This window comes from Poromitra crassiceps, assembly GCF_964638095.1.
Source record: "Poromitra crassiceps genome assembly, chromosome: 16".
Taxonomy (NCBI): domain Eukaryota; kingdom Metazoa; phylum Chordata; class Actinopteri; order Beryciformes; family Melamphaidae; genus Poromitra; species Poromitra crassiceps.
Genome location: NC_139645.1, coordinates 37,224,482 through 37,238,617, shown reverse-complemented (window position 1 = coordinate 37,238,617; position 14,136 = coordinate 37,224,482). Strand labels below are relative to the sequence as shown.

Sequence of the window (14,136 nt, the reverse complement as noted above, 5' to 3'; positions counted from 1 at the left end):
TATTCTTAACAGTCTGGGTAAAAATCATATTAGATGATGATAATAATAATAACACTTCTTCCAATGTGGAAATATATTGTTACAAAAAGCCAGTTAAATATCTGTTGTTGTTGTTGGTCTTGTGTGCTTTTGTCTACAACAGCCAGAGATTTGTTTCCTTGCAGCCAGGCAGGTTGTTATTTTTTCATCTAGTCAGCCTCCGCACAGCAAAAGTCATTAATTTCCTCCTGGCTCCAGATCATGAGATTTACCCATCTAATGCTGCATGTGAGATCAGGTCCTCACAAGTCCAGCAGGTCTGGATCTAATGCTGCATGTGAGATCAGGTCCTCACAAGTCCAGCAGGTCTGGATCTAATGCTGCATGTGAGATCAGGTCCTCACAAGTCCAGCAGGTCTGGCACAAAACAGCTTGTTGTCAATCCTCATTCCTCACCAGGGAAGAAGCTTGAGGTTTGGGGTTTATCGTACAGTTATGGGAATTTGAGATAGGTTAAGGCTCAAGCATGCTTTTGCTGGGGGTAAGATAAGAGTTTGTGTGTGTGTGTGTGTGTGTGTGTGTGTGTGTGTGTGTGTGTGTGTGTGTGTGTGCGTGCGTGTGTGTGTGTGTCTGTCTGCAGGTATTAATGAGTCCAATCAGATGGGGCTGTTCCAGGTTCTGGCTGCTATCCTTCATCTGGGAAACGTGGAGATCAAGGAGAAAGATGCAGACAGCAGCCTCATTGCTGTAAGGACAGTATTATTATTAACAGCGATGGGACATGTGTTGACAGTACAGGACATGTGTTGACAGTACAGCACATATCTCCCTGTCATTTGTCATGATAAATTGCCTTTTTGTGTTCCTGATCATGCTGCTTCTCATTATGGGAGAAATCTGCTCATTGGTCTATTGCTAACGAGCTAATTTTCAGTTAGCTGAAGTGGCAGTACAGTGGCAGTTTCCCTCCGGTGTTACAAGTATCTAAAATAGGAAGCTACAGATAAATGTATGCCTTTTTTAAAGACTATAGACCTTATCCGCTAACCCCGGACAGCGCCATATTGTTGACATACCGTCCTGCAGCTGACAACTATAGTAACGGCCTTATTGTCGTTTCTGTTCCATTACAAAATAGCGATAGTGATGACAGCAATAAAAACCCCAGAGTTGTTGTTTGTATGCTGCCGCTAATGCCTGTAATAATAAACAAAAGAAAAAACGAGGTGAACAGACTTTGCTGTGAGGAGCTGTCAGAAAGTTTCACCTGTCTCTCCTAACTATCCACACATCTCCTGTGCTGCTGACGTATCCTCAGTCTCGCTCCCTTCACGTCTGTGGACGGTAGAGATAGAAACAAACCACGGGGACTTTATTGCTGTCATTACTACAGCCATGCCTAACGCAGGTCACCATCCGAACACAATTGGAACGATACAGGTACCGCTAACGGCGGCTAGCTTCCTATAAACGCTGCTCTCACATAGGTTGTCACTTAAAGCTGCAGCGCTATGTCGGGCGTGCCCGTATGTGAGTGACATCAATCGAATAAGGTCTATAGTTATACACTATATTTGCGCTTTATAATTATAATAAGGGGACAGAAAGGGAATCTGTCCAAACGAATGTGCAGGTCAGACAAAAACAACAAGATACTCATTTAACTCAATAGGGAAAAATGCAAACATACATTCAACTGAACTGGATAAAAGAAACGTCATGTATGTGACAACAAAACTCAACAAGGAGGAACAATAAAACAAGAAATGTGTGACCACTCAGAGAATCTGGGAACACAGAGTGCCGCGCCGCGGTCATTGTTTACAGTCAGATTGACGCGAGGATCCAGTTGGAGTTGATCCATCCATACTTTTTGTAGTATCGATTATAATATAATAATATAATATAATAATAATATAATATACTTTTTGTAGGTGTTTTCGGTCCAGACGACATGTCGGCTAATCTCTATAAACAGATAACTGCATATGAGATGTCGTCGGAACTGTAAACAATGGAACCAGCAGTCTTGGTGTGGTGCTCCCTGGAGAAGTTGGTAGACTGTAATTTACGCCCCCCAATCAACCCCCATCCCCCCACCTGCCATTTTATTTTGTATTTTTAAGCGGCCTATCCAGCAAAGGATAAATGCTGTAAAATATTACTGTTATTACACAGGCCAAAGCATGAATATAGATATATTCATTTCACGATGAGGCGATATAGTCTTTCAGTCAGAGAGGTGAGTTTATTTGTAATAAACATTCACCTGGTACTGTCGGCATGCAGCAAACAGATTTTTTTAAACACCATATAGCAAAGTACTGATATGACAATGGCAATTCTTTGTGTAGCATTAGTAGCTCGCGTTAGCTTCATCTTCTCACCTCAGGTCGGGCAGGTAGGCCGCAGGAGAGTGAGCCGGCATTTTTATCCTAGGAAGGCAAAGGAAAGGACCCACCCTACTCTGCCTCTGATTGGCTTATCCAACCAACCAATCGAGGCAGGGTAGGGCGGGCCATGCCTTTAGGAAGAAAAGAGAACAAAAATGCAGCACACTACTTGAATGGATGCGGGTCAGAGGGGATTTAGAAGTGGGTAGACTCAATGCCGACTGAAAAATAAGTGGGCCGACTCCGTCAGTGGCCGCTTTCTCTCAGTTGCTGAAAAGCTGACATTTTGTTGGGTTTCTGCTGGACAATAACAATACAAATCCATTTTCTGTGCTGTAGCCCAACAACCGCCACCTGACGGCGTTCTGCGAGCTGGTGGGCGTGACCTACGAGGACATGTCCCATTGGCTGTGCCACAGAAAGCTGAAGACAGCCACGGAGACATACATCAAGACCATCCCCCGCCTGCAGGCCACCAACGCCCGCGATGCGCTGTCTAAACACATCTACGCCAAGCTCTTCAACTGGATCGTGGAGCACGTCAACAAGGCCCTCATCACCAACTTCAAGCAGCACTCCTTCATTGGGGTCCTGGACATCTATGGGTATGTCTGAGCGTATGCATGTGTGTGGTGATTTCATGCTCTACTGTAGGACAGTTCAAGCTTGAAACAATATGCCGTGGCACGATACAAGAAAGGATGACACACCGATATAGTGTTTTGTCGAAAATGATTTGGAGTATGCAATACACAATTAAGAGATATATTGTGATCGTATTGATTTCATTTGTATTATTGATTGACCAAGTGTTTCCTTAGTTCAGTGTTTCTCAAACTTTTTCATGTTAACTCATTGAGTGCCAAGGACGTCTTTCGACGTCCAATTGAATAGTGACGTAGAGTGCCAAGGACGTCTTTCGACGTCCAATGCATTTTTTGACGGTGGGACGTCGATCAAAGCCTTCTGCATCTCCTGTACAAATATTGTAGCTATTGGAGGTCTATAACCTATTTTACCGACTCATTAGGTGGCGACAGTGCTCTACAGATTACAGAAAGGTCCTGAAAACAGCTGGAAAAAGCCGTGATCAAAGAGAAACCGATGCATGCTGCAGCCAGAGCCATATAGATTGCTCTGTCGGGAGCTGACGTTGGCTGCGGACAGAAGTCAATCCGCGCACACAACTCAGCCCCTCTGCCTCTGTCTGTCTGTCTGCATAGTTTATCCACACGATTAGCCGCCAGAAAGGCAGCACCCGACGCCGAAGGGCGAAACCTTTCCCTGCAGTCTCGTTTGGCATTTCTGTGTGCGCTGGGAACAAAAACGGAGGCACGGAGCGCTCCGAAAATAGAGTGGCTGTGTGTTAGTGTGGGGAGGGAGGAGTTTGCAGTTGAGGGGGGGAGGGGGGGAGAGGGGGGTGGGGCACGCAGGGCATCACACAACTACACCACGTCACTACATCAGAAAATATTATCTTCAGAGTCCGTGAATGTGCTTGAAATGCTTCATTTCACAAAAGGCGGAATATCTCAGCTAATAATTTGAAACGCCTGTATTTGCTCAAAACGACCTATCTTCTCCGGCTCATAACTAAAGAACGGAAAATGGTATCAATACACTTTTTTTTGCTGATGATACAATAGAGCCAGCTCGTTCTTTGTGCGTGTTCGGTGTTTACATAGTAATATCACACAATATTCTGTGGGCCTCGAGAAATCACTGAAAACGCTCTGAAAACTCCGAAAGTGGCTGGTGGCACTCAATGAGTTAACGACCCCTAAACTGGGGGGGGGGCACGGACCCCCATTTTTGTGCCACGGCCCTGCCCATCTGATTAGTATATTTTGCTTTTAGTACAGAAACCGTAAGGAACCACTGCCTTAGTTGACTCAGGATCAGCACATGATCTGGACCCAGATTACAATGTAGCCTCCATTAATCACGTGAGTTGGCTCACCAGCACTTCTGCTCTTCCCTCCTCTCCTTCCTACCAGGTTTGAGACGTTTGAGATCAACAGCTTTGAGCAGTTTTGTATCAACTATGCCAATGAGAAACTCCAGCAACAATTCAATATGGTGAGTGGCATGTGTTTTACCTGTTGAAAACTGCACACATAACAAACATTTATAATGGGAGCGTGCCCACTGTATAAGCTTAATTACACATATTTCACCCCTTCTACCGTCTAAGCAAGGTTTCCATATACTGTATACTGTATGCCACTTCTCAACCTGGATTATCCATAGGGGATTGTATTGTTGCATCTGATCCTTTTTTGAACCAACCCCCCCACCCCCAATTCTGTGTGTGTGTGTGTGTGTGTGTGTGTGTGTGTGTGTGTGTGTGTGTGTGTGTGTGTGTGTGTGTGTGTGTGTGTGTGTGTGTGTGTGTGTGTGTGTGTGTGTGTGTGTGTGTGTGTGTGCGTGCGTGCGTGTGTGTAGCATGTGTTCAAGCTGGAGCAGGAGGAGTACATGAGGGAGGAGATCCCCTGGACTCTGATTGATTTCTACGACAACCAGCCGTGCATCAACCTCATAGAGGCCAAGATGGGCATCCTGGACCTGCTGGACGAGGAGTGCAGGGTACCTTTCAGGCGCTTTGAATGTTGTAATCCATTGATACCTGATGCAGCATTTGTGTGTGGGATACACACACAAATGAGGGATATACTGCATCATGAAATGCTGCATCAGGTATCAATGGGTTAATTTCACCCACTAAATCAAATGACAGTTTATACTAGAAATACAGTATATCAAATAATTTATTATAGAGGGTTAACATGTTTTTTTATAAAACGGATTGTTCCGGTCCTTGATTGTGATTGGCTGAGTCGTGTTCGAAGCCGTTGTAAAATACTCTAAAATAAGCTGGCTGTAACAACCGTTGTTTGCAGTCTCAAAACGCCACTGATAGTGCCCCATGTCCAAACTTTCTACAAAGTTTTGTCATTTTACATGAGTCCATTTGGAAGTTAGGCGCCTTTTTGTGATTGGCCATGCTTGTTGCCACGCCCCCTTTTGGCCAGTGGAGTGCAAGTGGCGACAGTGTGCGGGAGTTCTCTTTTCTTTGGCCAGTGGGCGTGGAAAATCAATCAATTCTAAGTTGATCCATGAAGACCTGCTTAAGTTTTGGGCAAATCCGTTAATAACTTTTTAGATATCTTGCCGAAAAACATGTGAAAACATGACCACCCAGACAACTCTATTGATGGAGCTAATGACTTTCTCATGATCTACTGGAGATGAAAAGCAAAGTGAGTCTAGTAGCATCATGCATTATGCAGAGAGTTTTGAGCAGATTGCTTGTGGGTTGTTGTGGAAAGTATGAGCCCATCTGTCCCTTCACACCCACGTTCTGCTTTGCATTTTTTGACAGTCTACCTGTTAATGCCTCCTACCACACACTAGACCTGGGTCTCCCCACACCCACACAAATAGAGTTCACCTGCATAAGGCAACCCAGTATAAAACCACGACCATGCTCCGGTCTCATGGTTTTAGTTCCAGTCTGTCACTTAGATTGGTTCAAAGTAGATTTAGGAAAAAGTTAGGATTTAATAAAAACTAGTAAAAACCCACTTACAGAATTCACTCAAGATAGCCAGGCCCAGAAACATACTGGTTTCAGAATCAGAATAACTTTATTGATCCCGAGGGGAATTTGAGTCATGCTACAGTTGCTCACACTCAGGCATGAAAAAAATATAAACGTCACACATTGTAAGAGGCATAAGAATGTAGTCTTAACCTATGTACAGTCAAGTGTCAGATGGAAGCACAGGTATTTGCTACCTGCAGAGCATTGCTGCCTGTCGCACCTCCGCCCGTGCCATCAGGTCAGCTGCAGGGTCGTCAGCTGGGAGCCACCCTTCACAGATGTTTGGCCCCTTTGATCCCAGAACATCTCCAGGTGGTGGGGCAGAACATCTCCAGGTGGTGGGGCAGCGTCCCTACAGAACATCTCCAGGTGGTGGAGCAGTGGTATGGACGTCTCCTTACCGCTCCCTGCAGCTAAGATCCTTTCTTGTCCCACTTTGCGTCGTTCCTCCTGAACCAAAGCCAGAAGGTCTCTTGCTCCGCCTCCTCAGCCAGTTCCCTGAGTGCCTTCCTCTGCCTGGACCCAGTAACTCTGAGGATCTTTAGGAAATGTTGGATGGATTTTCCAATGAAGCCTCTGCAGCTGACTTCCACAGGGTAGGTGGATGCCTCCACCCTGCTTCTGTGCATGTCGCAGACAACTCTCTGTACTTCTCCTTCTTCCTCTCGTAGGCTGCCTCCATGCCTTCCTGCCATGGGACAGTGAGTTCACCCATCATCACGGTCCTGACAGAGGCCGACCACAGAACGATGTGGTCGTAGGGAAGTTGTGGTGATCTCAAGTGGGAACTTCAGCTGCTGGCTGGTCCAAATCAACAACCATGTTCCACTCACATCCAGGTGTGAGGACAGACTCCTTCTGGTTGATGTTCTGTGCCTCAGCTCCTTCCTTGGTGAAGTGTTTCCGCCATTGGGATGTTGACAGGCTGGTCTTATTCACTTCAAGTCTGCGTGCCTCCAAAACCTCCGCCACTTTTCGCAGCACCCGGTCGTGGCACCATCCATACCGGCCCTGGGTCAAAGCTGATTTGCAGCCAGTTAGAATGTGCTGCAGGCTGGGGTTCTGGGTGTTGCAGAGATGGCAGTTCACTTCTGAGCCATACCAGAGATGTACATTTCTGGGACTTGGGAGGGTGTCGATTTAAAGACGATTTCAGATGGACAAGCCCGTCTTTTATTGTCACACGAACACTTCAACACACATGCATGCGGCCACAACACACACTCATGCTGACGGTGGCCGGTGAAATATGTCCTCTGCATTTGACCCATCCAGGCTTGTCCTTTCCTCCAGGGGGCAGGCCAGGAGCAGTGGTCGCTTTTTCTTTCCAGCACCCGGGGACCAACTTCAGATGTTGTCGTCACTGGTCGGATGACGATCTTCTGCATGTTTTTTAGTGGGGGGTTATGTACGGAGGAACCCCCTGGGGGGTACGGGGAGAACATGCAAACTCCACACATATAGGCCCTTTCGACGAGATAGCCCACCTGGGCAGTAGGCACTGAAGATATGGGGGGGTCACAACTCCAGCGCCCACAGCGTCCCAGGCGAGAATCGAACTCAGGACCTTCTAGCTGTGAGGCGACAGCGCTACCGACTGCGCCACCGTACCCTTTTAAAACCTCGTATGTGTCGTATGTGGACCTAATGAGGAAGCATATGAATTCACTCACAAAGTAAAAAATGTGCTAATAATTTTACACTGTGACCTTTTGGAGCTTATATTTTACCTTGTAGGCATGGGTCAATTTCCGGTTTTACCGGTTCGGTTCGGTGTACGAGCCCAAACCAGTTTGATCACGTGCGAACCGGAAAAAAACGGGGGGGGGGGGGGGGGGATTAGCCTCCTGTCAAGTTGCACTAGTAGGCAAAAGTCTTATTTTCTTTATTATGTTGATGTTTGAATTAAGTTATGCTGAATAGTTATGAGAAATAAAAACAGTTAAATGGTTCTGCTTATTTTTATTCAGTGTTAGTGCTGGTTGGCATACCAGCTTAGAGGTGCATTATCGCCACCAACTGCAGTCGCATTACAGTCATCCTTATACCCCGCTGGTCCCCCTAGCCGGATCGAAGCGGTAATCGCGTAAGTTAAATTTGGAAAATCCTGGAGCGAAAGGTCTGAAATTCAGCCCCCCCCGACCCCCCCCCATTTGCCCAGTGTAGGCACAGCAACCAATTGCATGGAGATTTACATGAAATATACCCTACAGTGATCGTCATGGAAACATGGTCACATGACCTGGGAACGCGGATTTTCCGGTGCAAACTAATGATTTGAAGCCTTTAGACCGAGATTGATGGATGAATGAAGCTCGTTTGTGTTTTTTGTGAAAACTAGCTCGAAGTCGAAAATGGGCAGTTTCATGTTTTTTTTGTAAAACTTACCTTATTTGAAAGTACATCGTATCTCCGCGCCCGTTCGTTGTAGAGACTCGTGAATAGCATCGCTGGAATTGGCATCGAAAATTGACTCTAGATCTCTAATCTTGTCGTGATCATGGCGTTCTAAGAGCTTTCCATGACTTCCGCTTTGAGACACGCAAAAGCAGCGAGGCACAGTAAATCCGATGCCCACGAAGGAGCTAGCCTAGGTAAACCCAGCCACCACGTGACCTGCTCTCTCAGTTCCCAGTCACTAGTGACTGAGAACAGGTCTGAGAGCAGGTCACGTGGGGGATGGGTTTACCCAGGCTACGAAGGAGCCTCTTGGGCGGCGGAGGCGGTCAGAGCGTCATCCGTGGAGGCCAGCTCTGAGCTCTCTCGCTCATGGCCTAAATGGTGTCGTTCAAGCGTGTGTTTTCAGCCGGATGTTAAACTACGGATATGAGGTAGGATGAATGGAGTCAGGAAGGGATATGGATCGATAAAAAATAAGTAAATGGTTAATTATAAATATAAAAAACAAGTACTAATATCAAGATCCATGACCATGGAAAAAATGCAAATTTGCAATTCTCAAAAGATGGAAGCTGGAAGAAAGTAATTCCTCTGCGAAAAATGTGACCAATCCAAAGCTATGATAATCCCACCACCCCACCACCAGGTGGCATTCATGGGAAGGGAAAAAAATCATATTTTGTGTTTTCAACTGAAAATTGTTTTGTATAGTAAGTACAGTAAACTGGCATTCGAGGGGTTAAAATTCTGAGTAAGCATGAAATGTTGATATGAGGTATGAGAGATGAAGTTACCAATGGATAAGAATCAATAAAAAAATTTTTTTTAATTAATTAAGACTATCAAAAATAAGAACTAATATCAAGGTCCCTGTCAAGGGACCAGTGGATGGTTAAGGGTTAGCGGGTTAGCGGGGTACAAGGGTTATGGGCTACACAATTTTTTTTTTTTTTTTTTTTTCCCCCCGATATACCGGTTTGATACGTTCTTTGGGCGAATATCGAACCGGTTTAACATTTTTCAATGCCTATTCCCTTGTAACACTCCTCTTTTCCTTTCATCCATTTTATGTAAAGCACTTTAGATCAAACTACCTGTCCTGTGTATTGCAGATGCCTAAAGGTTCTGATGATTCGTGGGCTCAGAAACTGTACAACACCCACCTGAAGACCTGCTCGCTGTTTGATAAGCCACGCATGTCCAACCGGGCCTTTATCGTCCAGCATTTTGCCGACAAGGTGGGCTCGACCGACACTGTATTTGTTTTGTGTTTGCCTTGTGTGTGTGAGCGGTGAGGGGTTCCTATCTGGTGGAAACCCCAGAGGAGCACGGGGAGAACATGCAAACTCCTCTTTTGACGAGCCCAGCTGGCCCGTAGGCACTGAGGACATGGGAACGAGCGGTGCTTTTTGTTGCTCAGTGTCGTCCCACTTTCACTGCACTGTTGCTCCAACTCTACTCAGGAACTGCTCAGAAAATGCTCATTTTGTTCTCCTTTGAGTCAGAAAAGGAATGAGTAGATGTTTCTGTTACATTACTCCTTCTCAGCTCGATCTACTACAGCATTATTAGGGGCAAATAGGCTTCAGTGGAAGACAGTTGTAGGATAGATGATGGACTTTTGTTATTGCTACCACTGTCTCGACACAAAGTTTTAGCCATGAAAATGTGTGTGTGCTTGCTAGCATGTGTGTGCGCGTGTGTGTGTGTGTGTGTGTGTGTGTGTGTGTGTGTGTGTGTGTGTGTGTGTGTGTGTGTGTGTGTGTGTGTGTAATCCAGTGCAATGTAATATGCTCTATATCCCCTGATGAAGTGGCATTTGACCCAGTATTTCCCATGTCTGTTTTTAGATCCTCATCCTTAGGTTACAGATAAATGGGTCAAGGACTAGTGCAGGCTTTCCCCTGCGCTCCCCTGATATTAAAATGGGATCCCTTTGAAAAATCTCTAATCAAACTGTTCTAATGACCGATATTGGTATTTTCAAAAGGCGTTTTTGGACAGGACGAAAGCCTCTGTGAAAACTCCACTGCTAAATATATGAGAGGGTTTTATATATATATATATATATATATATATATATATATATATATATATATACACACACACATATGAGAGGGATATATATACACACACATACAGTATATATATAGGACGAAAGCCTCTGTGAAAACTCCACTGCTAAATATATGAGAGGGTTATATATATATATATATATATATATATGAGAGGGATATATATACACACATATATATATATATATATATATATATATATATATATATATATATATATATATATATATATATATATATATAAATATATGAGAGGGATATATATATATATATATCATATATAAATATATGAGAGGGTAGCTCAGCTTGATTTATTTCCATGCCCAAGAACTGAAGCATTACATTTGCTCATCAGCCGAGGAGAATGTCTCAGGAACGCCTTCAGGGAATTCCTTCCTTTAAACATTTGCCACAAACATCCACTTGGACTCAAAGATGAACTGATTACAATTTGGTGATCAAAGGTCTGTGACCTCACAAAATACATTTTTGGCCATAACTCAAGAATGAATTGACTAAATGACCAAATTTCACACAAATAATAGGATGAAATGATGACATTTTATATCTAAAAGTTTAAAGGTCAACTTCACTGTAATGAAAGATTTAAAGGTAATCTCTCGTTTTTTGAGTTCAGCGAGGCCCCCTCTTCGGCTTGGCTCATTAGAAGCAATCCATCACGTCAGAGTGTCACCTGAAGACTTTTCTCTTTGATGCCACGCCCCTAGTCTTTGCCGGCGCTCTATAAAAGAGCAATCTGCTCCTAATAGGACCCTCTTCACTTCCTCTCCCTGGATGCAGCCAGGACAGGGGGCCTCGTGTTCCTCTGGTAGTCCACCACAAGCTCATTGGCTTTGCTGATATTGAGCTTCAGGTGATTGTCGTTGTACCATGGGATGAAGCTCTCTAGCAGTCCTCTCTGTACGTCAGCATGTTTCTCATTGGAAATTATTCACTGGATGGAGACAAACAGGACAAGCATTCACATATATGGAACAGCCCAGCCAATCACAGCATCTCACCTAATAGCCCACAGGTGTGCTCACTAATTGTTCAGAGGGTGTGTCCATAGGTCCTGCTCCATCATCACACTCCACACGACCGACCACAAAACACATCACAAAATAATGCAAAATGCATAATACAAAAAACAATGCGAACACAACACATGTTTTCAAGACAATGGGGAAGAGACCAAACGGAACTCCACTACCACTGAAACATAGTTAATACAATACAGTAGAAATAAAGTTAAGGAATGTCAAAATTAACCAAATTGCAATGAATAGGATTCAAAAGCCTGGCAATCAAGAAATTAAGATAACATAGGTAGAAATTTTTTAAATTTTTTAAAAAACCTAGCAATCAAATTTTTTTGAGATAACCTAGGTAGAAAGAACAGAAAAACAAGAAAAACAATGCCATACAATATCCCTGTAATTGGAGGGAGGGGGGGGGGGGGGTGTAGTTTGGCCTACAGAAAAGGTCTGAGGTCAAAAGACTCATTTAGCCCTCTAGCAACACTATCCAAAGTGGAGATCCAAAAAGCCTCTCTCTTGAGAAGTAAAAGATTGATATCTCCACCTCTAGGTGGCGTCATGACCTGCTCAATACCTATATATTTGAGTGATGAAATGGGGTGTTGTGCTTGAGCAAAATGTAAGGCCACTGGATTCTTGAAGTCTTGTGTTCTGATGTTACTCCTATGTTCAGAGATCCTCGTCTTGATTTGTCTAGACGTCTTACCTACATAGACTAACCCACAGGTGCACATGATCATGTAAATAACATTTGACGTAGTGCAAGTGATAATGCCTTTTATCTTGAACTTTTTCCCAGTAACAGGATGGTTGAATGTGTTACATTTGTACGTGAAGTTACATTGTGCACATCTGCCGCATTTATAATTACCATCTGGGATCTGTGTCAAAAAATGGGAGGGTGTGGGCTGACGTAGGTGTGATCTGACTAGTTGATTCCTCAGATTGGGTGGTCGTCTGTATACAATACGAGGAGGAGCTGTAAAAGAATCACGGAGAGAGGGGTCAGACTGTAGAATGTGCCAGTGCTTTTTGATTATTTGTTCAAAATGGCGACCCAAAGGAGAGTACTGAACAAAACAGTAAGTACGCTGTTCCCTAGTTCTCTCCCTGGAGGTCAGACACTCCAATTGGGAGCTATCCTTGAATCGATCAGCGGCTGGTTTGATCCAGTGGTCCGGGTAGCCACGCTGCCTAAGACGGGACTCCAGATCTGTTGCATGGACGTGATAAGACTGATCTGTACTACATATCCTACGGATGCGTTTGAACTGGCCCACAGGTAAACCCTTTTTAAGGGGGGTGGGATGAAAACTGTCTGCATGAAGGAGGGAGTTACGATCAGTGGGCTTTCTATACAGATCTGTTCTAAGACTGTTATTTTCTTTGATGATCAGAATATCAAGGAAATTCATTTTTTCTGTATCAAATGACATTGTGAAGTTCAAATGCTCACTGCTAGAATTTAAAAGAGCATGGAAAGCTGTCAACTGGGAAGATGACCCTGTCCAATGTACATAGATGTCATCTATAAAACGTTTGTACATTTTGATATATGGCAAAAAAGGATTCTTGTCAGGGTTGAGGATGTAATCATTTTCTAGAAGACCAACAAACAAATTGGCATAATTGGGAGCCATTTTGCTCCCCATGGCAGTGCCTCGTTTTTGTAAGTAATAACTATTTTCAAACAAAAACACATTATGTGTGAGCACCAATTCAGTCAGATATTTTAGGCAGTCAGTACTAGGAATATTTTCAGTTCTTTGATTAAGAAAATGCTCTATAGCCTCTAAACCTCCAGAGTGTGGTATACAAGTATACAAGCTTTCAACATCAAAACAAACAAGAATAGAGTCTTCTTCAATAGTATCATGAGATTGCAGAGACTGAATGAAATCGCTAGAGTCCCTAGTGTAAGAGGGAAGTGTGAATACATGAGGTTTTAAAAAGTGGTCTATAAAAGCAGAGATTTTTTCTGTGAGACAGCCAATCCCTGAAATAATGGGTCTACCAGGTGGAACCGTATCAAAGACCTTATGAATCTTAGGCAGGGTGTACATAACAGGGGTCACAGGATGGTCAACTTTCATGTATTCATATTCATGTTTATTTATATCACCAGCTTCTAAATACTGCAAAAGAACAGAGTGGATGTGATCTCTGAACTCTGAAGTGGGGTTCTTGGTCAGTTTCTGATAAAACTCTACATTTGTAAGTTGTCTGTGAATTTCACCTATATAATCAGCTCTGTCTTGCAAAACTATGGCGCCTCCTTTGTCTGCAGATTTAATCACAACAGATTGGTCTTGTTTGAGATCTTGTAGGGCTTCACGTTGTGCTTTTGGGAGGTTATTGACAACCTGGTACTGCCGCTTCTTTCCCAAGAGCTGTGAAACTTCACTCTCCACCAACCTGCAGTACGTGTCTACAGACGCGTTCCTATGTTTTGGAGGAATAAAGGTCGATTTCTTTCTAAAAAGAGACTTCTGTGTACCCAAGTCAGACTCAATCTCTGCCGGCTCAGGCGGGGTTGGGGCAGGCTGCTGAACAGCATCAGAATTAACACCCAACAGTGCATTTTCTCTATTAGACTGGAAAAATTCTTTTAGTCTTAAATTTCGAAAAAACTTATGGAAATCAAC

The 14,136-nt window shown here is 43.9% G+C and overlaps 1 protein-coding gene across 1 annotated transcript in view; it reads left to right on the top strand.

Moving 5' to 3' along the window:
- myo5aa (myosin VAa) overlaps positions 1 to 14,136 on the top strand; it is a gene marked incomplete at its 3' end in the record, with an annotated part of 144,366 nt that overhangs the window by 57,686 nt on the left and 72,544 nt on the right. The window contains exons 9-13 of the mRNA XM_083653084.1: positions 620 to 726; positions 2,712 to 2,977; positions 4,370 to 4,451; positions 4,818 to 4,958; positions 9,489 to 9,614. Coding sequence (XP_083509210.1) covers positions 620 to 726; positions 2,712 to 2,977; positions 4,370 to 4,451; positions 4,818 to 4,958; positions 9,489 to 9,614 — 722 coding nt within the window. The remainder of the gene's footprint in view (positions 1 to 619; positions 727 to 2,711; positions 2,978 to 4,369; positions 4,452 to 4,817; positions 4,959 to 9,488; positions 9,615 to 14,136) is intronic.